At 50.9% G+C, this 21,304-nt stretch overlaps 7 protein-coding genes across 7 annotated transcripts; 5 read left to right on the top strand and 2 right to left on the bottom strand.

Moving 5' to 3' along the window:
- Nucleotides 1–204: 204 nt before the first annotated feature.
- Nucleotides 205–2,220, top strand: BCR38DRAFT_480573 (UV-damage endonuclease; the record flags this gene model as incomplete). The annotated part of the gene is made up of 3 exons (XM_040863290.1): nt 205–828; nt 886–1,287; nt 1,339–2,220. 3 exons carry the CDS (start codon nt 205–207, stop codon nt 2,218–2,220), a joined length of 1,908 nt encoding a protein of 635 aa, XP_040721695.1.
- Nucleotides 2,221–4,126: 1,906 nt separating this feature from the next.
- Nucleotides 4,127–5,677, top strand: BCR38DRAFT_27448 (uncharacterized protein). Its single transcript, XM_040854460.1, has 2 exons — nt 4,127–4,400; nt 4,516–5,677. Exons 1-2 carry the CDS (start codon nt 4,331–4,333, stop codon nt 5,208–5,210), a joined length of 765 nt encoding a protein of 254 aa, XP_040721694.1. The 5' UTR covers nt 4,127–4,330; the 3' UTR covers nt 5,211–5,677.
- BCR38DRAFT_418913 (uncharacterized protein) lies at nt 5,527–6,604 on the bottom strand. Its single transcript, XM_040859258.1, has 2 exons — nt 6,263–6,604; nt 5,527–6,130 (listed from the first exon to the last, which is right to left on the bottom strand). The coding sequence occupies exons 1-2, from the start codon at nt 6,480–6,482 to the stop codon at nt 5,973–5,975; spliced, it is 378 nt and encodes a 125-aa protein (XP_040721693.1). The 5' UTR covers nt 6,483–6,604; the 3' UTR covers nt 5,527–5,972.
- Nucleotides 6,605–6,828: 224 nt separating this feature from the next.
- Nucleotides 6,829–7,821, top strand: BCR38DRAFT_329617 (ribosomal L27 protein-domain-containing protein; the record flags this gene model as incomplete). Its single annotated transcript, XM_040854895.1, has 2 exons — nt 6,829–7,063; nt 7,130–7,821. 2 exons carry the CDS (start codon nt 6,829–6,831, stop codon nt 7,819–7,821), a joined length of 927 nt encoding a protein of 308 aa, XP_040721692.1.
- A 733-nt stretch (nt 7,822–8,554) lies between these two features.
- BCR38DRAFT_480569 (uncharacterized protein) lies at nt 8,555–12,649 on the bottom strand (the record flags this gene model as incomplete). The annotated part of the gene is made up of 5 exons (XM_040863289.1): nt 8,555–9,508; nt 9,562–10,385; nt 10,433–10,586; nt 10,637–11,877; nt 11,926–12,649. 5 exons carry the CDS (start codon nt 12,647–12,649, stop codon nt 8,555–8,557), a joined length of 3,897 nt encoding a protein of 1,298 aa, XP_040721691.1.
- Nucleotides 12,650–14,196: 1,547 nt separating this feature from the next.
- Nucleotides 14,197–15,349, top strand: BCR38DRAFT_418910 (zearalenone hydrolase). Its single transcript, XM_040859257.1, has one exon. The coding sequence runs from the start codon at nt 14,432–14,434 to the stop codon at nt 15,221–15,223; it is 792 nt and encodes a 263-aa protein (XP_040721690.1). The 5' UTR covers nt 14,197–14,431; the 3' UTR covers nt 15,224–15,349.
- Nucleotides 15,350–19,077: 3,728 nt separating this feature from the next.
- BCR38DRAFT_330808 (heme peroxidase) lies at nt 19,078–21,153 on the top strand (the record flags this gene model as incomplete). The annotated part of the gene is made up of 4 exons (XM_040854996.1): nt 19,078–19,587; nt 19,649–19,872; nt 19,922–20,842; nt 20,895–21,153. Coding segments are annotated over 4 exons (1,914 nt in total), but the record flags the coding sequence as incomplete, so codon positions are not given.
- Between the last annotated feature and the right edge of the window lie 151 nt (nt 21,154–21,304).

The following is a 21,304-nucleotide window of genomic DNA, read 5'->3' as shown; positions in this document are numbered from 1 at the left end:
TGCTCGTCCAACGGGGGACTTGACCCGACCGTTTGCGTACCGTCCCGCAACGTTCCTCGCCAGCTGAGTTGCATGGCACATTCCCTACCACCTCGCATTTGTTCATCGAAGATCGCCTTTCGACACTCCCTCGCTGCATTTGCTCCGGCGAGCATTCATTATATACCTGCACGACCCAGCGTCAGCTCCCGCCTTGTAGCCACCATGGTTTCCAAACGTAAGCGGCCTAACATGGCGCTCATGCAAGACGATATAAACACCGGGGAGCAAGCAACACCGGACACCCCTTCTTTTGCGCCGCGCCGGTCTGGGAGGAAGCTGCAGCACACAGGCTATGGACTTTGTCCTGATGCCAACGCGGCGGGCATGGAGAAATCATCGTCCGAAGGCGTCCGCTCCAAAGTTAAGCAGCAGAAGAGCAATGGCCGGAAGGGTGTCGATGTTGCCTTGGATGGCCTCAAAGAAATGGAGGACAGCTTGAAGGACGCTGTCAAACGACAGAAGCTGGCCGTCAAGTCGAGCTCGGTCATTAGCAGTCACGACTCGACTGCAGAAGATGCAATATTCATGCCTCGACCCTTGAAACCTTCCCCGGATGTCATAGGGGCCGGCCGGGGAAAGAAGAAGACGGCAAGCGGTAATGTGGATCCCAGCACACAAGGCAAGAGCCCAAATGGCAAGCCAGACGAGCTGGTGCATGATCGGGACGGCCCAGCCGCTGACGAAACCGGACCTGTGGATGTCGCTACTTTTAAGCAGGAAGGCGCGAGACAGCCGCCGGTGAATAGTGACTATCTACCATTGCCGTGGAAGGGCAGATTAGGATATGTAAATTTGCCAAGCTCTTGCCGCGCGAACCTATGTAGCGATGCTAACTCTGGACAGGCATGCCTCAATACGTATCTCCGCCTCTCAAATCCTCCAGTGTTTAGTTCTCGAACCTGTAGGATATCCTCTATCCTAGAGCATCGTCATCCTCTTCAAGATCCTGCGCAGCCGGAACATGCAACCAAGAACCGCCCAGACAAGTCCAAGCCGGCGGACGCAGCAAGGGGTCAGAAGTACGTTGAAGCGTTGGGATTGGCCAATGCGCGAGATATTGTGAAGATGATTCGATGGAACGACAAGTATGGCATCAAGTTCATGCGCCTAAGTTCAGAAATGTTTCCATTCGCCAGCCACGAAGACTACGGCTACAAGTTGGCCCCGTTCGCCTCAGCGGTGTTGGCTGAAGCAGGCAAGGGGGCAGGTGAACTGGGGCATCGACTGACCACACATCCTGGTCAAGTGAGTTTGCTGGTGCTAAATATATAAATGCTTACTTACACGAATTGCTAGTTCACTCAACTTGGATCACCACGCCCGGAAGTTGTCAGAAATGCTATTCGCGATCTTGAGTATCACAATGAACTCCTGTCGCTTCTACGTCTCCCTGAGCAACAAAATAAGGATGCCGTCATGGTTTTGCATATGGGTGGCACCTTCGGTGACAAGGCTGCAACACTCAAAAGATTTCGAGAAAACTACGCCAAACTCTCCCAAGGCATCAAGGCGAGGCTGGTTCTTGAAAATGATGATGTGTCCTGGACGGTGCACGACTTACTCCCCATTTGCGAGGAGTTGAACATTCCTATGGTATTGGACTTTCATCATCACAACATCCTCTTTGATCCAGATAAAGTGCGAGAAGGGACCAAAGATATCATGGAGCTGTTCCCTCGGATCAAGGCCACTTGGGATAGGAAGGGAATTACACAGAAGATGCACTACAGCGAGCCATGCGCTGAAGCGGTGACTGGACGGCAACGACGGAAGCATAGCGCGAGAGTCATGACACTGCCTCCTTGTGCTAATGATATGGATCTTATGATCGAGGCAAAGGACAAAGAACAAGCTGTGTTTAATCTGATGCGAAACTATCGACTACCTGGCTGGGACAAATGTAACGACATCGTGCCTTATGAGAGGGACGATGAAAACCGCCCTGCGCCGAAAACTCCGAAAAAGAAGAAACTGAAGAGTAAAAAGGCGGGCGACGACAATGACGTGGACGAAGACACTATCATGGAGGAGCCCATGACTCACCAGGATGTTCCGTCTGAGGAAGTCGGCATGGGCGGTCCAAACAGACGCGTGTTCTGGCCTGTTGGCATGGAGGAGTGGCTACGGCCTAAGAAGCGTGAAGTGAAGAAGGTAGAGGTTGAGGATATTAAGACTTAGCTCAAGAGGATGAGAACTAGATGCTTCGGTCCCAGGGGAACCAGTCGAAGGCGGATCGCCTGCGCATGTGGAATGTGCGTGAACCTAACGGTACGGCAGCTCCATCGGAATCTGAATCGTAACACCTGCAACGATAACGAATGATGCATGCGGGGCAGGACGCGATGGAACGAGAACTTGATATTTGATATGAGTGGAGGATTGCAGTACGTTGCTGGCGATTCCGTGCTTCACGCAAACGCTGATGGATACAAATGCTTTCGACCTAATTTTGTACAATAGCATAATTCACATTTTGAGCTCCCTCGAAAATCGGTCATGTATCCACCATTGTACAACGATTGAGAATGACATAGATCCGATCTGCGGGGAAATGATCAGGCATACTGCGGTGCACTTTTAACACATACAACCTCAAACTCCACACTAGACGCAGGGTATTGATGCAATTAGCGTAGCTTGGGCAAATGGGGATTCGCGACACAAGAAGCTCGTCGAGAAAATATCCATCTACGTACCCATGCGATGAACTACAGGGTAGCACAGAAGCAATTCAAAGCGCAGGACTAATGCCGACTTCAGCATATGCTGCTCGCGATGTAGTTCCTTGGGGACTAGATCTTCTGTATTATATCAAATTATATCAGTGTTGAAACCGAGCTCCTGGATGGAAACACGTTGTCAAGTCTGCATCCAGAGGCATACCCCATCGACGCGGGCAATGTGGGACGAGTCGCAAACCACCGACAGGCAATCGGGGCTGTGACTGAAACACCAAGATGGCAAACGATGGGATGAAGTCGTATCTAGTTCTAGTTCTGGCTCTCTCACGAGTCGTAGCCACCAGCAGCGTGCCATGTGTAAGCGAGCAACTCGCACTACTCGGGCACAAACCCGACGCGATTTGAACAACCGGGCGTCTCAGGCGGCAGAATGAATATACAAAGATGTATTCGTGGATTGGAAGAAGGCAAACCGACCTATCCATGCACCAATACATACCAGGACACTCATGCAAGTTTTGGAAATCTTACGATGCAAGGCAAGGGACCCATTCTCAAGGCCAAAAACGTGGTCAACATGTCGCTTTCATGTGCAATGAGATCACGTTTGACGATGGCAATGATGTCAATCCCTTGCCCGACTGGGAAAGCCCTGCAAGTCTTTCACATGCATGCGCACGGCAGCCCAGATGAAGCGGAGGTAAAGGAGTGGTATTCGCGCATTCCCATCGACATGCGGAACGCTCGCGGTGTGCAAGGCCATGTGATTGCTCGTTGACGAAAGGAAATAGGCGAGTAGCACGACACTTAGGGCGCGAGAGTTACATTTTGGTACGTTGATAAAATGACGCTGTGTGGCTGCAAGTGTGATCGTCACTCAAAAACCGACGAGATAACTCGAAAGGCGGGGGGACGATCGTGGCCCCCGGCCCAACCCCTCCATGAAAATGGCTCGTGCACCCCTCAACCCACCCGACGAGCGTTGAGAGGGCTATGCAAGGCCGCTGCTGCCATCCATTCATCATCATCTTACCCAACCCTCCCCTTCCCCAGGCCATCATCATCTGCAACTTCTTTCTCGTGTTTGTGTCACAGGCAAGACATCTATCACACCATCAGTAACACAACGTCGCCATCCCACGATTGCGATACTATCAGCAAGCCAGTGCAGAGCCAGAAGCTGGAAGCTCTAGGGTAGCTGCTGACTGTACTTCCCGCTATCTACTGGTTTAACGCTGAACGGCTCGGCTGTCTTCGCGCAGCAGTTCACGCGACATCGTCTGGAGAACAGCTGCAGAGGAACAAAAGATCCACTGTTTTGCCTCTCAGGGTCTCAAGATTGAACTCCCCCGCAGATAATACTCGCTGGTCTACCAAGCTCCACCCGGTTGCTTGCCCGCCGCCCGCCTGCCGACTTGGAAAGCTAATCGGTACCGACCGACAAACAAACATTGTTCATCGTTCCGCCGCCGAGCTCCCCGACACCAACCTTCTTCCTTCTACTTTACGTACAGCACTAGTATACCAAGCAAGAAAACCGAGCATCCGATATTCTGATAGCTTACTTTGACTATTACTCCGAAAAACTCAACTCAACTCAACTCACCATGGCCACCGTTGAGACTAGCCCGAACGCGGTTCACTCCCCTCCCGGCCCTGGAGCTAAGCGTCCCAGAGGTATGTGTCATTGCCCAATCCCACCAGCTCACCCCTCTGTCACACGTCGCAAGACAACCCCAACTTCAACTGCGATAGTATTTATATAGCAAAACACTGACGTGACTCAATCTAGGCATCTTGAAGAACTCGTTCCAGCGCTCCCCGCCCACTTCGCCCACCAGGGAGGTCGACGATAAAGAGCTCGTTATCCAAAACACTCAAGCGAACGCCGGCCACCGGCGCTCCTCCTCCACCGCCTCGCGCCCCGCAGGCTCCCGCCGTCAATCTAGTCGCACCCCCTCTACATCCGCCGATGCCGAAGGCGAAGCGGAAGTCGAGGACAACTCGCAGCGTCTGAAATGGGACGAGGCGAACTTGTACCTGACGGAACAGGACCGCACGTCGACGATGAAGATCACGGAACCCAAGACGCCGTACGCAAAGCATTATGAGCCGTCCGAGGACGAAGATGACGACGAAATGGACGGACGGGAGGACATCCCGGGTCTGTCTCTGGGCGAGCCCGAGGAGGATGTTCCCGAGGGCGAGTTCGCGCCCCGCAAGTCGAGCAAGGTCCACGTTAATGATGAGGACGCGACGCCGTTGCATGATGCGGAGAACGAGTACCTGGGTATGACGCCCGAGGAGCGCGAGAAGCACCGTCGCTTTGAGGAGCTGAGGAAGAAGCACTATGAGATGAGGGAGGCAGTGGGGTTGCTGGGACATCCTGAAATTGTAGATGAGGATGAGGAGGACCTCGAGGCGCATGGTGGTGCGCCACCGGTCCCGAAACTGCTTGATGTTGCTGCTGTCAATGGCACGAGTTAGGTTTACGAGGCCATCCTGAGGTTGCCCTTGGAGTCTCTGCCTCCGTAGTGAGGACGGAGAGATATCTTCTTAACGGTGAGCGAGGTATGAGGAAAGGAAAGAAAGAAATACGAGATTATGAAGGGGAAGGAAGGGGAGGGAACGGATTGAAACGAGATGCATCAGATAAAGGAGTTTTACGGTACTGCACAGATCGGGGCTGGCGTCTTGCGAGGGATTTCCGTTGAAACTCAATTCTGCTTGACGCGGAGAGCTTGCTATACTGTGCGTGCTCTCGGGGACAATAATGCGATATACCACTACCTTGACTGTAACAATGTTTTGATATGGGCTTTTAATATGCGAAATCGCGGTGCTGTATTTTCTCGATATTACTCTGTTGTCTCGATTAGACGGGGAACATCTTCACCATGACAGAGTCCTTGTTGATATTTCCATTGTTGCTCTTTAGAACAATGTCGATATGGTAAATTAGGCGTCCCCCCTGTCCACTTTCTGGGGCTTCGGGCGTGATACGACCACGAAAGACACCAGTGATTCGATTCTCGAGTCAATATACCTTTTTTATTTCTTCGTATGGCCCATATACGCCTTCCCTTTCATGGTCTCCTCCTAAACCTCGAATCGATACCTTGGCTACTTTATTTGTTGTGCTGTTTCCCGTCCAAACCGTATCTTCGCTCAAGCGGTTTGGTAGTTGTGTTCTAACGAGATAGAAGGCACCGGTAATCTCCAAGCTGGCCACCTAAGTAGTTTGCGAGCTCATAACATGCCCTTCCGCGCCAACTCGACCTTCCGCGCCGCCTCGCCTGCCTTGAATCCGCCCTTGGATATACAGATTCGGTGGCCGTCTACCGTCTCGGATTTGTCTTCTTGGGCGGGGAAGGCGCAGGGGCAGTGGTGGGGGAAGTGTACACATGCTATTCCCCAAGGTCAGTATGTGTTTTCTCTGCAAAGCTCTACTCCGCCCCTGTTTTCCTTCCTCGGGGCAGATGCTGAACTCGACCAAGGGCTAATGGGGAATGGGGGAGGGGAGGCAGAAGTGGACCTACCCAACGTATCTGGACACAAGTACTTGTCACATGTATACAAGTTCCAATGATTCTGATATATGGACGCGTCACTCGGCACGTTCTGCGGTTGTTGGCGCTGCTGCTGCTGTTGTTGCTGTCCACCGTTCCCGCCGAACATCTGGTCGAAGAAGCCGAATTGGGCGGATGCCGTGGAGAGGAAGGTGAAGAGCAGCGCAAGGAGGGGGCTGAAAGTGCGCATTATAGGTAGTGGTAATCTCAAATAGCAGATAAACAGGCGCAACAGTTAAAAGAGCGACTGGGTCACTGTGCTCTAGAGGCAGTTGGCAGATAAGTCACGATTGGTGGTTTGCAAGATTCTTGAAGCATTGCTGGCAACTTGAACATTACGTCTCTTATCGCTATCGCATTAAATTGACCGCCGACCATGGACCCCTGTCAAATTAGGTAAGCGGAAATTTTCGTGACTTAATGAACTTGACCCGAGCACCACGACCCCAATGTCGAATGGTTTGATGGAGCTCCAGTGAATCTGCAACCTGCCCCCTCTTTGGAGAGACGAGCATTCGCCAACAGCAGAACCAGTCATGCGAATCGCTCAATTGCAGCGGCCATTGACGGCTGCTGCGTCTGGTATCTCCAGACCATCCTTGGGCCCCACGTCGATTCGGCAACTCCAGGATGTCTTCAGCCAGCTGCGGATAGGCGGTTCTGGTGCGGCGGTGGAAGGTCGACGATATGCCGCTGTCAAGAGTCAGGGAATGTACCGTCTTCGGGACTCGAGCACAATTCCCAAGAAACTTGGTGCTAAGAAGAGCGGTGGTAAGAATTCCTCGTTCTCTACCCACCTGATGTCAAGTTCAGCCCAGAACTAACCCCCATCCCCAGACTCCTACGTAATTCCTGGCAACATTATCTACAAACAACGCGGCACCAAATGGTTTCCCGGCGAAAACGTTGGCATGGGCCGCGACCACACCATCTACGCCCTGACCACGGGCTACGTGAAATACTACCGCGACCCCGCCAAGCACCCCGACCGCCAATACATCGGCGTCGTCTTCAACAAGGAAGACAAACTCCCTTACCTCCCGCACTGCATGCGCCGCCGCAAACTCAACATGACAGCCTCCATCATTCCGCAGCGCGCCTCCGAGCCCGAACTCAGCCCCTCCGGCATCCCGAACCAGGTCGTCCGCGTCGGGTACGGGCGCAATCCCCACCCGCGCGAGGAGCGGATTTTCAAGTTGCGTAAGGATGGGTCGTATAGTTACCAGGAGGAGCCGTGGAGGCTGGGTACGTTGATCCGCACAGAGAAGAGGAAGATGGGATCTAGACGCGTGGCTATGAGGCAGAGGAGGAAGAAGACCAAGGCTATTCAGCTTGAGATGAGGCGCGATCGCGAGGATAAGATTGCGAGGAGAAAGGAGGCGTTAGATGCGCAGAGGGCGGCTAAGACGCGGAAAATGAAGGAGTATTATACTAGGAAGAAGGCGGAATTGGCGCAAAAGGAGGCGAGTAGCGCGGCGAGCGGGGAGATGCCGCCTAGTCAGCCGCCGCCCCCGAGGGTAGAGGCTTGAGGGTGGGTAAGGTTGAGAAGAGTAGATTGTGGTAGGCTTCAGAGCTGTGTCTGGGGCTACCCCGGGTTTGGGAGCTTTAAGCACTTCTGGCTGGCGACATTAGAGACATTGTATCATACATGTACACAGGAGGAAACGGATGTAAGATACACATCTTCATGGCTCAGTGATTACACTCGGCAATTTCCATTGTCCCAAGGTTTGAGTACAACCAACTCGGAATATGCAAAACGCCGTTTTTCTCCAGCTATGCTGGTCTGATTGCATCCTTTGTAGGATAACAGTTTATAATTGATGAAACGACGAGGAAATTCAATCGCGTTTTGAGGGAGATTTTCCCAAGTACTTCTACGATGGACATTTCCCCGAGAGCAAGTCAACAAATCGCTGTCGAACTGATGTTCCGACCCCCTCGATCGTGATGTTCTGAGATGAATCGTGGTCCAAAGAATAGTTGCTTGCTGTTCTAGTATATTTACGCGGTTTGGTCCTGATACAATATAGTAACCTAGAAGATTTGGATTGATTATAAAACTTTTCCAACTTTGTACTGCTTTCGGGGATTGGAGCGCTTTTATGACAGCTTCTATCAAATTCGTGTCACACAGAGATATTACATCAGCATCTATATCCTCAGCCTCTACCGTAACCTCTTATTGATATTATTATTCTTCACAGCCTCGCTAAACTGATCCTTAATCAACCCACCCCCAACCCCCTTCCACGTCCCGCGTCACTCCAACCTCTGCCGAATAGCCGTCTTCCGATTCAGCTCGGGAATCTGATACTCGCTCCTCCTCTCCTCCCTAACCTGCTCCCAGAAATCATATCCCCTCTCCTTCTTTCTCCGCCGTCTAGCTGCCATATCCTCCCTCATCTTCCTCCTCTTCTCCTTCGCTTCCTTCGCCTTCTTCGTCCTCATCCTCGCCAATCTCCCCTTCGTTTTCTCTACCCCGGAGCGGGAGTACTTGAATATTGCTCTGAAGGCGGCTTGTACCCGGCTGCTGAAAGCAGCTACTAAACTCGCGGCTATCAGAAACGCCGAGGAAGGTAGGGAAATGGCTCCGATGGTGCCGAGGGTTACGTTTTTATTCCCGTCGTCGCCGCCCCATTCTTTGGTGTTCATGCCGAAAAGACTCGTAAAAAAGCTCAGCGGGAGGAAAATAACGGTGAAGGTGGTGAATATCATGACCGACAGATTCTGTGTGCTAGCCAACTCGGTCTGCAGACGCGACCACCGCACCTCATCTACTTGTGCTTGTCTTTGCACCATCTCAAGCAACTTCTCGTAGTCCTTTCGCGTGGTGTCGATGCGCTCCAGCATGTCGGTCGTTTGTTTCCTATACTCATCCAGCCTAATCAGCGCCTCGTCAAGGAACTTCTGCCCGTTGTGGGTATGTTCTTGTAATTCGGGCTTGTCGTACAGGGCGCGCATGTCCTCGATGGCAGTGGTCTGCTGATCGAAGAGCTTCTTCATCGTGTTGAGCTCGTCGTCCATATCGCGCAATTCTAAAACGGCCGAGGTGTGTTCGCGGTTCTCGCGCTCGGCTTGTTCGAGTTCGCGTTTGTGTCGCTTCTTGATGGACGAGGAGCGGTTTTCTTCCATGTCGGAGGAGTCCGAATCTTGCATTTTGTCGCGGAAGGTTTGCATGCGAAAGCGTTTCAGGGAGGACGTCATGCGCTCGATCTGCGGTGGTGTTAGCTTGACAGTTGAATTAGGAACAAGTAGATGTCGCCTACCAAAACACCAATGGCTTCTTCGAAGATGCGGAAGATCTCCAGGTCAGGATGTGAGGTCCTATCCAATAAGACCGTGACCGCGTGAAGAGTGATGAAAGCAGCCAGGTCCAAAGCGTTCTCGCAGCGTCCAGTCAAATCTCCATTGAGCTCGTTGTAAACGCTGTTCCTGAGATCTGCCTGCTGGAACATAGGCCCCTCTGTAGGATGCGACTCTCTCTTTGGGAAGAATGTCGTCAAAGTAGTCGTATCCACCGCCCAAAGCCAAAGCTGGTCCACCATCAAGACGTTGCCATCAAGTATATCATCCTCGAGATCCGAGTCCGAGTCCGAGTCCGAGTCCAGGCGGCTGAGGACATCCGCATTCACGAGCTTGTTAGCAACGGACTCCAGCCTGCTAGCAGGCGACGTCGCTGAATTGGCGTCTTGCTTCTCTGCCCGAGTCCCAAATATGTCGCGTTTGTCGGAGAAAGGCATCGTCACTTGCTCCTTAGTGAGCTTATACAGAATCTGATCGTCATCTCGCGCATACGTGTCTTGCAGGGAGGGATACCCGTACTGGTCCAACGTCCTGCGAGTGTTAAACGGAGGATCATGGCCGACGTATTCCCAGATGACGCGCAACTCCAGTGATTCCTTTTCGGCGACATTTTTGGGCACGGGTCTAGCTCTGCCGTGTCTCAGTCGGCGTTTGATGATATTTCGTCGCCGGACTATGTTGATGTATGTGTCGAAATGCAAGTAGGGGAGATGCAGATACAAATGCGTCGGCGAGGGAGTAGGGCTACTTCGACCGCTGAAACTCGGGGAAGATGGCCGTGGCGAGTCTTTGGCAGGTCAGAACAGTCATCCTGGAATAGGCCAGTAGACTTACGTGATTCGGATGCAACAAACCCGCAACCAGGTTTGACGTAGGAGGCATGCGCCTGTGCATGTCTACCTTGAACCTGCCGATTAACCCAGTAATCATTCTGAAGAAGCTTGGAGTAGCTCTGATGCTGGGTTTCCGAGAGCTTATCAAAGATACTCTGAAATCGAATTAGCTGAAGTTAAATACCAAGACTCTATGCAAACTGACCTTAACCCAATGAGGGTTATTGAAAGGCAGATGGATCCACATAAACTTCCTCTTATTCGGATCCGGTCGCGAGAAACCGGCAGTCAAGTCCTCCAATGCCGACGCTTGACTAACGTGGTGACCCCTTACTTTCGAACCAGGGTCGTAGTCGTTCTCATCAAGCCCCGGGGCAGCATCATGAGTGACCGATTGGTCTATAGGGACTGGGCCAACAGTTCGTGGAGAAACATCAGTCGCGGTGGGATCAGACAGGGTTCGCGCAGTCTCATTACTATCTGTCCTTTTGCTCAAGCTGCTGCTACGAGAAGGACGATTAAATCCAGGGGTAGACAGCGAAGGCACCGTAAGGCCCCGACTACGGCTGGGCACCGAAGCGGGCATCGAGTTCGATGCACCGACGGGAGGTGGACGTGAAAGCCCATCGCTTGTAACCACAATCTGCGGGGACCCGGGCCTCCCTGCTCGATCAGGGCTGCGGACCTGACTTCTAGAGGGAGGTCCATTGAAGAGCTTCTGGCCCATATCTTGCATTGTACTCCAGATTCCCAGGGCACCAGAACTGAGATGAAAACCACTGGAACTGGAGGACGGGAGTTGAGACGGGCGGAGAGTGAGGCGACGTGGTTTTGCGGCAACTGTGTTCAGCCTTTCCCGAAGACAATTTTCGGGTCCTTTATCCAGGAACTCATTGAGGTAGTGCTTGGAGGAGTAGAGTCTGACATCAGACTCTGAATCCGGATCAGGATCGTCGTAAAACCCGATCAACTCTAACTTGACGTTGTCGGCCAGCTTCAGGGGCGTATGCACCCACTTGGAGCTGAGTTCCTGGGCTTTTCTTACGGCCCTGCCCAGATCTATTAGATACGAGTGCATCGTCGAGATATTGTTTATGCCGAAAGAAGGGCAACGTGCGTGGTCGCTTTCCAAGGACAAGGCCTGTTCGTGTCGGCTTCCAACTATGCTCGACTTAATGGACGCGATTGGGGCACTGAAGTGGACCTCATCTAGATCTCCGGCGCCAAAACCAGAGAGCTGTGAGTCGATGGTCTCATAGAAGGTCCAGATGTGCATCTCACTGGCGATATCTGTGAAGACGTCATGCATGTCAAGCAAGGACCTGTGGTTGAGGCGCAAACCGTCTGTTATTGATCTTGGCAGAGGTTGCGGAAGATCGAGCAGGTGCTGCATGCTTTCTCTCAAGTTTGGCATGGACATGTAACTGGAGCCTCGATGGGGCGTAGCTGGTTCTGTTAGCCCCAGGAAACAGGTGAAATCTCAAGACATCATACCAAAGAAAGTCATGCCGTGACAGTCGAAGATGATCCACCGCATATTCCCCATCTTGCTCGCTTTGACAAGAGCTAACTTGGCAACCAGTCCACCGATGCTGTGGCAGATGAAGAAAAACGGCCGAGAGGCGGGAGTGCCCTCGCGCATCTGACAGATATGCTTTAGCAGATCATCGGCCATCTCATCCAGCGTCAGCCCTTCATACAGCTTGCGATGTCTGTACAGCAAGACACGAGCCGTGTTGACTTCTTTCTTGATGCCATGGCGTATCCACAGATGTTGCGCCTTGGGCAGATGCCGGTCAATAGCTGGAGACAGAACACTGCTTTCAAGGACTGGCTTCGCAAACGTGCTTGGGTCCCTCTCAATATCCGCTCGCGATGGCCCTCCAAAGTAGCCATTGGTAGGTAACGGGTCCCGCACCCATGTTTCGACAGGCGGTGCTCCAATGCAAGGCACGGCAATAATGTCGACTTTGGTCTCATTCAAGCCCGAACCACCGATATCTCCATCGACGTGAGCAAATCCCGGCTCCGGATCCCAATGAGAGAAACTGCTGCGAGTCGATTTCTCAGTCTCAGCCACGTCGGCGACCCCATTATCCAGCGGCGTTGGCTCGTCGAGAGTCTGACGCCCCCATTCGGTCGCTTGATGAGGCTCGAAATCTCGAGCGCCGGTCACTTCTCGGAGGTCCTCTGAACTTTCCGGTGCTACGGTCGCCATCATAATCACTTCCGCTCAAAATAATAAAGCACCAACAAAGAAAAAGAAGCAACTACTGCGCGCATGATCAGATACTTGAGGAAAGGCATGGCAGGAGAAGGCTGTGCCGACTTGCGGTGATCGACAGGACATTTAATCAGTCTCCAGGCAACCTCAGTAACACATCCCCGTAGGACTATGCCGCTGCATGCAGAAACGGCTGCGGCTCACGCCACCCTACTTGCTTGTTGGCCAGAACGTGACAAGCAAACGTGGATACTTTAACCATTCCGGCGACAACAATAAGCAACAAGCACAGCAAACTGTGACTGCCCGTTCGCTGGTCGCTGGCCAACTTGCATTGAAGGGTGCTAAATTCGTGAGACCTGACCCTCCATGAGCGGGCAAGAGGCTAGCGGCCGCCTCATGATGGCCACCAATTGGCCGATATTTGAATCAGATCAGCACTGCTCGATCCGTCAGATGCTGCTGACGTCAGCGCGTGTCACTTGACTGCGTGAGGCTGATGTCGCTAAGTTGGAGGTATGGACGCCAGGTAATTCCGTTACGTGATAAGAACCGAAGTTTATCACAGATTTCTGCAGAGAAAAGTGCAATCTGCGCATTGTGGGAACTTCTGCGGAGGTGAGGTCGAAGAAGGGGGGTTATGCGGAGTCGTTCGCCGGGGATTTGTGCACACAGCTTCTTGCCGATTTGCCGGGCGCTTCGACCAGGGGTGACCCTACTGCGGACCGGGCCGCGAAATACCTACTGTCAACTCAACAGTACGGACTTAGGATTGGTAATAGTCAAGCTTATGTCTTCTATTTTCATCGTCCCTGCTTTGTTTTTCAATAATACGCGGAAAATTGTGAGGTTTCCCTCCACCCTGATGTTCATTCTTGCAGTACGCATGTAGTGGGATTATCGCTCTGCAGAAGTGACTTGAACATAGATGCACAATGAACGGCCAACTGGACGTTTTGGTCTACCCATTGGGACGGCGGTCAATAATCATCGCGGCGTGTAAAATTTGGGTTTATAGGGTTATTGAACATGCGGAACCTCATTTCTTATGAATCACTGTACGTAGAAACCGTTCACATGGCCAGTACTGTAACACAATCACCTCGAATGTCCACATCCGGCACTTATCAGAGCTTAAAAATACATTAGATGATGACTTGAGGACTAGTCGACAAGAAAAAGCTATAAGAAAATTCCGATGTATGTTCAATGATACTCATACAGCTTATGACTATTGCGTGCTAGTTCATACGTTTCATTCACATGTTATCTGAGCAAAGTTTTACATCAACTGTGGGCAGGCAATTGTCATAGCTCGAAGCTTACTATATTCATTGCCGACGCGAACCATCACAGGAGATTTATATGAAGGCCAAAAAGAGATGTTTTTTTCTTTTTTTATGATGATTACTTCTGGTTTGAGGCGGGGTTTTGTAGGCGTTCGGCCCTGCACTTGGCCAACCTTCCCATCTACAGGCTGTAAATTCCTGCACGTCGCTTCCAATATATCCGGCTAAAATACGCGTCAACCAAGACCTGAATATGCCGTACCAGAACAGAAGCCTGTGATCGTGTGTAGCATAAGCATATATCCAAAATAAATTGCCGTCGTAGCCTCCTCATAGTATAAGATGAAAACTTCCAGAAGCAGAAATTGCTCTTGACTTAATAACTCTGTTACAAACCCTCACTTCCATCATTTGGCCAAAAGCGTCTGCAGCGCACCATTTGCCAGTCCAGTGTACCCCACCGTCATAATCCATCGACTCCGCCATAATGCGCTCAACATCCACTATCACCACGCCCGACGGCATAACCTGGTACTTCGAACAAGAAGGTACCGGCCCGCACATAGTGCTCATTCCCGACGGCCTAGGAGACTGCCACATGTTTAAGAAGCCCCTATCCCTGATAGCCAATAGTGGATTCACCGTCACCACCTTCGACAACCCGGGTCTATCCCGGTCCTCCAACGCACCACCCGAAACATACCAAAACTTCACCCCTCACAAGCTCGCAGGCCAGGTTTTCAGTTTGCTGGACAATCTGCACATCGACATCGCCACATTCTGGGGCTGCAGTTCGGGCGGCGCGGTGGTTTTGGCACTGGCGGATAATTACCCCGAGCGCGTGCGCAATGGAATGCCGCATGAAGTCCCAACTTATGCGTTCAAAGCTTTACTGGATCTTCTTGAAGAAGACAACATGACCATATCCTCTAAGATGAAAGATTTCGTGCCCTCAGGTCTCGTAGGCAATGTCTCGGCGCGGGACGCGCTGGGGCCGGATTGCCATGCGAGATTGTGGAAGAACTACCGGCGGTTCATTCGTGAGTATGTTTCCACGTTTTCGCGGAGCTCGCCCATACGTCTGGAAGGTTTGAGGAAGAGGCCACTGGATTGGAGTGTCGGGGCGAAGACGCCGACGGCGGCATTTTTGGATAATATTGTTGTGGCTACAAGGGCTGGAGTTGGGGTTACGGCGTTGTCGGGTATGCATTATCCGTACGTGACGGATTTTGAGGAGTTTGCAAGGTATGTGGTGGATACGACGAGGAAATACTTGTGAAGACTTGAATACTTGCGGAGAGGTGAGTTTTGGCCTGGCTCTGAGCAGGCTCGCGGGCATGATAAAGCAGCATAATTCAATGGCTGCCATCAACTCCGAAATATATGGGAGGAGGGGCCGGAATAGTAGTATTTATTTAAATCGTCTAGGCGTGTTCCTATATTCTTCAGAGGGGGACTTCCTCCTAAGCAACCGTCCGGGTATAACTCAAATAAGAGCATCATGAGATGATGATTATTGAATTATCTGTGACTCATATTTTGAATACTAACCATGTTGGCCATGTAATTATGAACGAGCCCGAGTATCCCCTGACGTGTGGCATAACGGAGGTTGACGGGCGGTTACCATGTGGGAAAGATTTCACCGTGCTAGTAAATCGGATGAACCTGTGCTTTGAATTGCCGTTACTAGTAGTGAGATCTGAGACCTTACTACAACAGCCTTATGAAATCGTACTTGTTATTTACTTGACGCAGCTCATCCCTTGGCACAACCTATCCACGCCGCCGTGGTCGTTTTCGTGTTACGGAGAACTCTGTCTTGAATCCGGCTTTAGCGGTTACCAAGACATGTCTCATTAGGTCGGGCAGCAGCGCCAAATTCCCCATCCTCAGTACAGTGACCCACAATGTCTCCGTTCGGCTCCACACCTTAATTAAGACATCAAAAATAACACAACGTGACTTTCACTTGAACTTACCACGACTACCGCAATTCGACTTGGATTTTCTATCTTTTAGCACCAAAATAAGCGTAACCTGCGGTGTTGACTATAATTTAATCAAGGTAGCTAGAGCCGCTCTGATAGTCGCTAGAGCATACCTACACTAACAGTCGGAGGGAGATACTAGACACGTTCGGGACCACTCGGCTCGAAACTATTGCTCAGATTGTGCGTAGGACTATACCTACGGATAAGCAGATTAGTATATTAAAACGGCTACCTACTAGAGTAGAGAGGTATATAGTTATCCTTTACAGTCGGTACGCAGAGATAAGGCGTAAGGCCGACGTTACTATCTATCCTAACACTGTTGAAGTACTCACATCATCAGTGGCTCTTTGCACTACATGACTATCGCCCTTGAGACGTGTAGCATCCCCGTTACAAGCGACTCCATCATGTAGGCTAACGCTTAAGTCCATGTCTTATACTATAAGTAGCCGACTTATAGCCCCGATTGAAACCTTATAGAATGTATATGGAAGGCCCTAACGACTAGGATCTGTGAGATAGAGTCTAATAAAGCCGGATTAAAGCCCAAAGTACCGCATGAGGCCTAGGACCGAGTGGCAATTGAAGATACGTGGTCACAGGTTGATTTAACTATCGTGCGTGGCCTTATCAAGTACCTGCCGGCACGCATAGAGTTGGACAATATGGGCCCTGTGGGCCATGTGGGTCCTATACTTGCCACTATCGCCACCTAGAACGGCGACCATCCCCACATACCTCTATTACGAGAAATGTGGCGAGGATAGAACATTCCCTACTTATCTATATGCTTCTACAACTTGTCTGAATTAATCAGCAAGTCTACCATTCATTGACTATATAAGAACTCTTTTGTTTCCATACATAGACCCTCGAAGAGAGGACCAGAGTTAGCTACAATACAGACAGGTTAGGCATATGTGCCCTCCTTTTGCTCCTTCAACGGGAACATCAAATCCAAGTCATAGCCACAGTACGGAAAGCAAAGGGCTGGTGCACGTATTACTGAATCATCCAAGTTATCAAGTTTACCGGCTTAAGTTACTATTCTCATTGGGTAAGCAATTTGTCTTTGATTCTGATATGTTCGGGGTGCTCAAAGTTGGGACGGACGCAGACTTAATGAGGTCACTGACTGTAACAATCTTTCAGTTGCCACCGGCCTTCCGGTCAGCAGTCTACCGTATTTAAAATGAGCTTCCAAAAATATACCGGTTACCACATTCCGTTTCGTGTTGTGAGTAACCACAGGCCAGTTTATTACATGTTAGTCCTCAATCCAATCGGCGAAGCAGATCGTTCCTGTGACATGTGTAACTACACGCTCACCCAGCATCCGGCTCAATAGGATCCCGGAGCCACGAGGTTATCTGCCATCGATATTGCGACACCAAATCTGTACTGTCATGGTGATATAAGTGTGTACTAGGTTCAGTTATCGTTGTGGCGTTTGGATCTCCCTCGCGTCGTGTCACGTTATATAATTGTCCCAAGCCCCTCGATGCAAGCTCCCGAGTGGACTTCAGGCCTCCCCGGTGCATGTTCGATTCAATATAGGCTTCTGCTCGGATATTTTCTAGAAGCTCAATCCCACGCAGGTTGACAACTGGGCTCTCGACTTGGGTCATGCAAAAGATGTCTGAGCTGACGCTGTCTCTTCAGGATATAACCCGCGGCCCAAATACACTTATATCCCGAGGACTTTTGATAGATCCAGCTCAATGCCGTTTTTTTTCGCATTCCTTCTCCACATCCTTGCTGTCTGAGAACATCCCTGAGAGAGTCTTTTTTCAGCCGACAAAGTTGCATCGAGCTATTATCTTGGGCGTCTAAATGCAGTTGACTAATCTTTGCACACTCTAGCCCACGCATAAATACCCACGAATGAGAATTTTCTCCAACCAAGCCCATAAAGCGTTGCGGCCCGATGTAACGCAACCTGTACCCGAACAGCTCCCCAAGCCTTGGCTCCAATATAGACAGCGATCCATAAAGCGTCTACCCGGAAACGTCAAAATCGGGGAAGCATGGGTTGCCCAGGATTATATCTCCGACAAGACCACGTCGTCTGGACGACCTGAAGTTGCACAAGGGATCTGAAACTGACCTCACCGACAACAAAATTACCCTGTTTTGACGGTCGCACGTGGGAGGAATCATCCCATCTTCGTATGATCTTACAAGTAGTCGACATCGTCATGTTGGGGGAGGGCAGTTTCGTTTGATGATGGATGGGTGACACACCGGACTCCTTTCTTTTCTTAAAGGTCATGGGCAAATCCTGTTTCCTTTGTGTAACGGTAGGAAACGCTTGAATGGCCCGATCAACTTCCGAAGAAAAATCTGCGATTGGGCAGATTTCTGTTAGTATGATCTCTTTCAAAAACGCAGAATAATGCGAACCTATCGTTGCATTGAAGGCTCTAATCTATCCTTCCGTCCGTTCATCGATAATGAGGTGTCATCGAGGTGCCCGGAATTAGAAGGGAGGCTGCGACCTTTGATCCTCAGATCCCAAATCGGCATCCTGGAGGCTCAGCATACCACTCCCCACTCACAGCATGAGGTGCCGGGTGATCACCGTCGTATGCGATCGGAGCCAGTTCGCGATAATCATTGGGTCGTATAGAGTGTGGCTTCATCTCTTGGGACCCGTTGGTGGCGTTCGAAATGCATTATCTTAACGATTTGTCCCACACCAACGCATGCAGGGGCGCCGAGCTTTTGACATGAAAGCTTCGATTACACTCAACGACCCCCAAGAGAGATCGTGGGGGATATATTTGAAGGTTGGGTTGCACATGTTGAATTTGGTATACGAGCCGCATGACGGTTCGGTTCGCCCGGGGCTTGATGAGCAGCGGAGTCTTACGGCATCGAAACAAATCGCACCCACGTACACCATGTCGGAGCTGTTCATCGTTCTCCTGAAATATCGAGATTTAAAAAGACGGTGGTGGCCATAATGCATTAAATGAGATCGTCTTATACTCAAGTTGTAGACCTTGGCCCCTATTCCATCCTCACGGACTCACAATTCGCCATTGACTCTGGCGCTCTAACTATGGCGGATAACACGAGAGTCGGCTTGGTTCACTCGATCAACAGAACAAGATGGAATATCATACGTAAAACCATGCGGTTGGCCTACTGGATCTCTTCCCCGGACGATGATACTTTAGTGGGCGAACTTTCGTTACTCACACTCAGCGATATCAATACCCTCCAAGACTTTATGTCTGCCGAAGTCAATGGTGAGCATAATGACTCCCATATGCTGGTAGAGCATCTCATTCAGGTGCTTTGCAAACTACCTCAAACCTCACCGCGTCGGAAGCAACTCACTGATACCTTCATTCGCACCATTTGGAATGGGCTGCCGCACCCTCCCCCGAGAACTTTCACCTATTTGTCTTCTTACAGAGAGCCTACCTTGGATATCCGGTCGTCCTATGGAGTAGGGTCGGCGGGCTCGCAGTACTCGCGGATGGTACCTGTCGGTATACGCCAGGGGGGGTTACCTGACCCAGGTCTCATCTTTGACCTCCTCATGGCCAGGGACGGAAGGAAAAGAGACCACCCGAGTAAAATCTCTAGCATGCTCCTTTACTTGGCCTTCATCATCAAAGACGACCTCTTTCAGACTGTAAGTGAAAATTCACGGTGGGAATATACTCCAAGGCATTATACTGATAGTTCTCTTCAAGAAACCGCAAGATCCAAATGTCAACATGACGTCTTCATACCTCGACCTATCGCCCTTATATGGAAGAAACGCCACTGAGCAAATAGCCATGAGACAGTTCAAAGAAGGTCTCTTGAAATTAGACTGCTTCTCATCTAAAGAGGTGTTGTTACTTCCACCAGGCGTTGGTGTGTTTCTGGTCATGTTCAATCGGTTTCACAATTACGTTGCCACGCAGCTAGCCGCGTATGTACCCGCTCCTTCGAACTCTGGTGCCATTACTAAATTATTGTAGCATCAACGAAACAGGTCGCTTTACTGCCAAACCCGCATTAAATAATGCCCTAGATCCGACTGCTGCCGAAGTAAAACGGGACGAAGACCTGTTTCAGACAGCTCGACTTATCACCTGCGGACTCTACGTGAACATTATTCTCAAAGACTACATCCGCACCTCCTTGAACCTCAATAGCACCGACTCATCCTGGGCGCCTGATCCTCGCATAAGGGAGAATAAGAACCTGTTCAGCCCACCCATACCGCACAGCACTGGCAATAATGTTAGCCTGGAGTCCAGCCTCATCCACCATTGGCACAGCTGCCTCTCAAATCGAAATGCGAAGTGGATAACTGGAACACTGAGAGGTCTGCTGAATGGCATACATCCAGCAGATGCTAGTATTGACGAAACTGTGGATGCGATGCGTTCTTTCAGTGCAAACATAACCGATGCGCCCGAAAAACGGACGTTCGGGACTTTCAAAAGACTACCTGATGGCAAATTTTCAGACGATGGGCTCGTGGAGGAACTTAATTCCTCGATCGAAGATGTAGCGGGCGCATTCGGTGCAAATCGAGTCCCCTCCTCCCTTCGCGCTACGGAGATCCTCGGAATCATGCAGGCTCGCCAGTGGCACGTCGCAACACTGAACGAGTACCGGGCCTTCGTTGGCTTGAGTCAGCATGAGACGTTCGAGGACATTAACCCTGATCCAAAGGTGGCTGATAACCTTCGTGCATTGTACCGCCATCCAGATCAGGTGGAGTTGTATCCCGGCGTGGTGGTTGAGAAGACCAAACCTGTCATGGCCCCGGGGAGTGGACTGTCTGCTGGGTTTACAGCCAGTCGAGCCATACTGTGTGATGTGGTTTCCTTAGTCAGAGGGGATGGGTTTTATATGGATGGTTGGAATCATGCTAATGTGACAAGCTGGGGGTGAGTGCCAAGCCGAAGATACCTTTTGCGCCTGAGCTAACACCATCTCGAGGTTCAATGAAGTCACTTCTGACGACGAAGTAAACCACGGGTGCGTTATGCACAAACTAATTCTCCGGGCATTCCCGAAACATTTCGAACCAAACAGTATTTATGCACATTTTCCCTTCGTGGTTCCAGAGGAGAACCGCAATATTCTCGCCCAACTTGACAAGGATGTCAATTACTCCTTCAACCCCCCGAAACGACAGCCAGAGACAGTCGTGGTCAACTCAGCCCCAAAGGCTCAGGGGCTTCTGACAACGGCGATTCTCCGGAGTATGACACTGAAGCAGGGACAAACGGCAATCTATCAGGATTCATTCCAGCATGTGAATTCTCTATTAGAAGAGAGTAGGATCGAAATTCCTTTCAGCAGTGCGACGGAAATAGACCTATTCCAAGACGTGGCCAGCCCCTTCT

The sequence above is a fragment of the Pseudomassariella vexata genome, assembly GCF_002105095.1.
Source record: "Pseudomassariella vexata strain CBS 129021 chromosome Unknown BCR38scaffold_1, whole genome shotgun sequence".
NCBI classification, from domain to species: Eukaryota; Fungi; Ascomycota; class Sordariomycetes; order Amphisphaeriales; family Pseudomassariaceae; genus Pseudomassariella; species Pseudomassariella vexata.
This window is presented reverse-complemented; position numbering and strand designations above follow the sequence as displayed.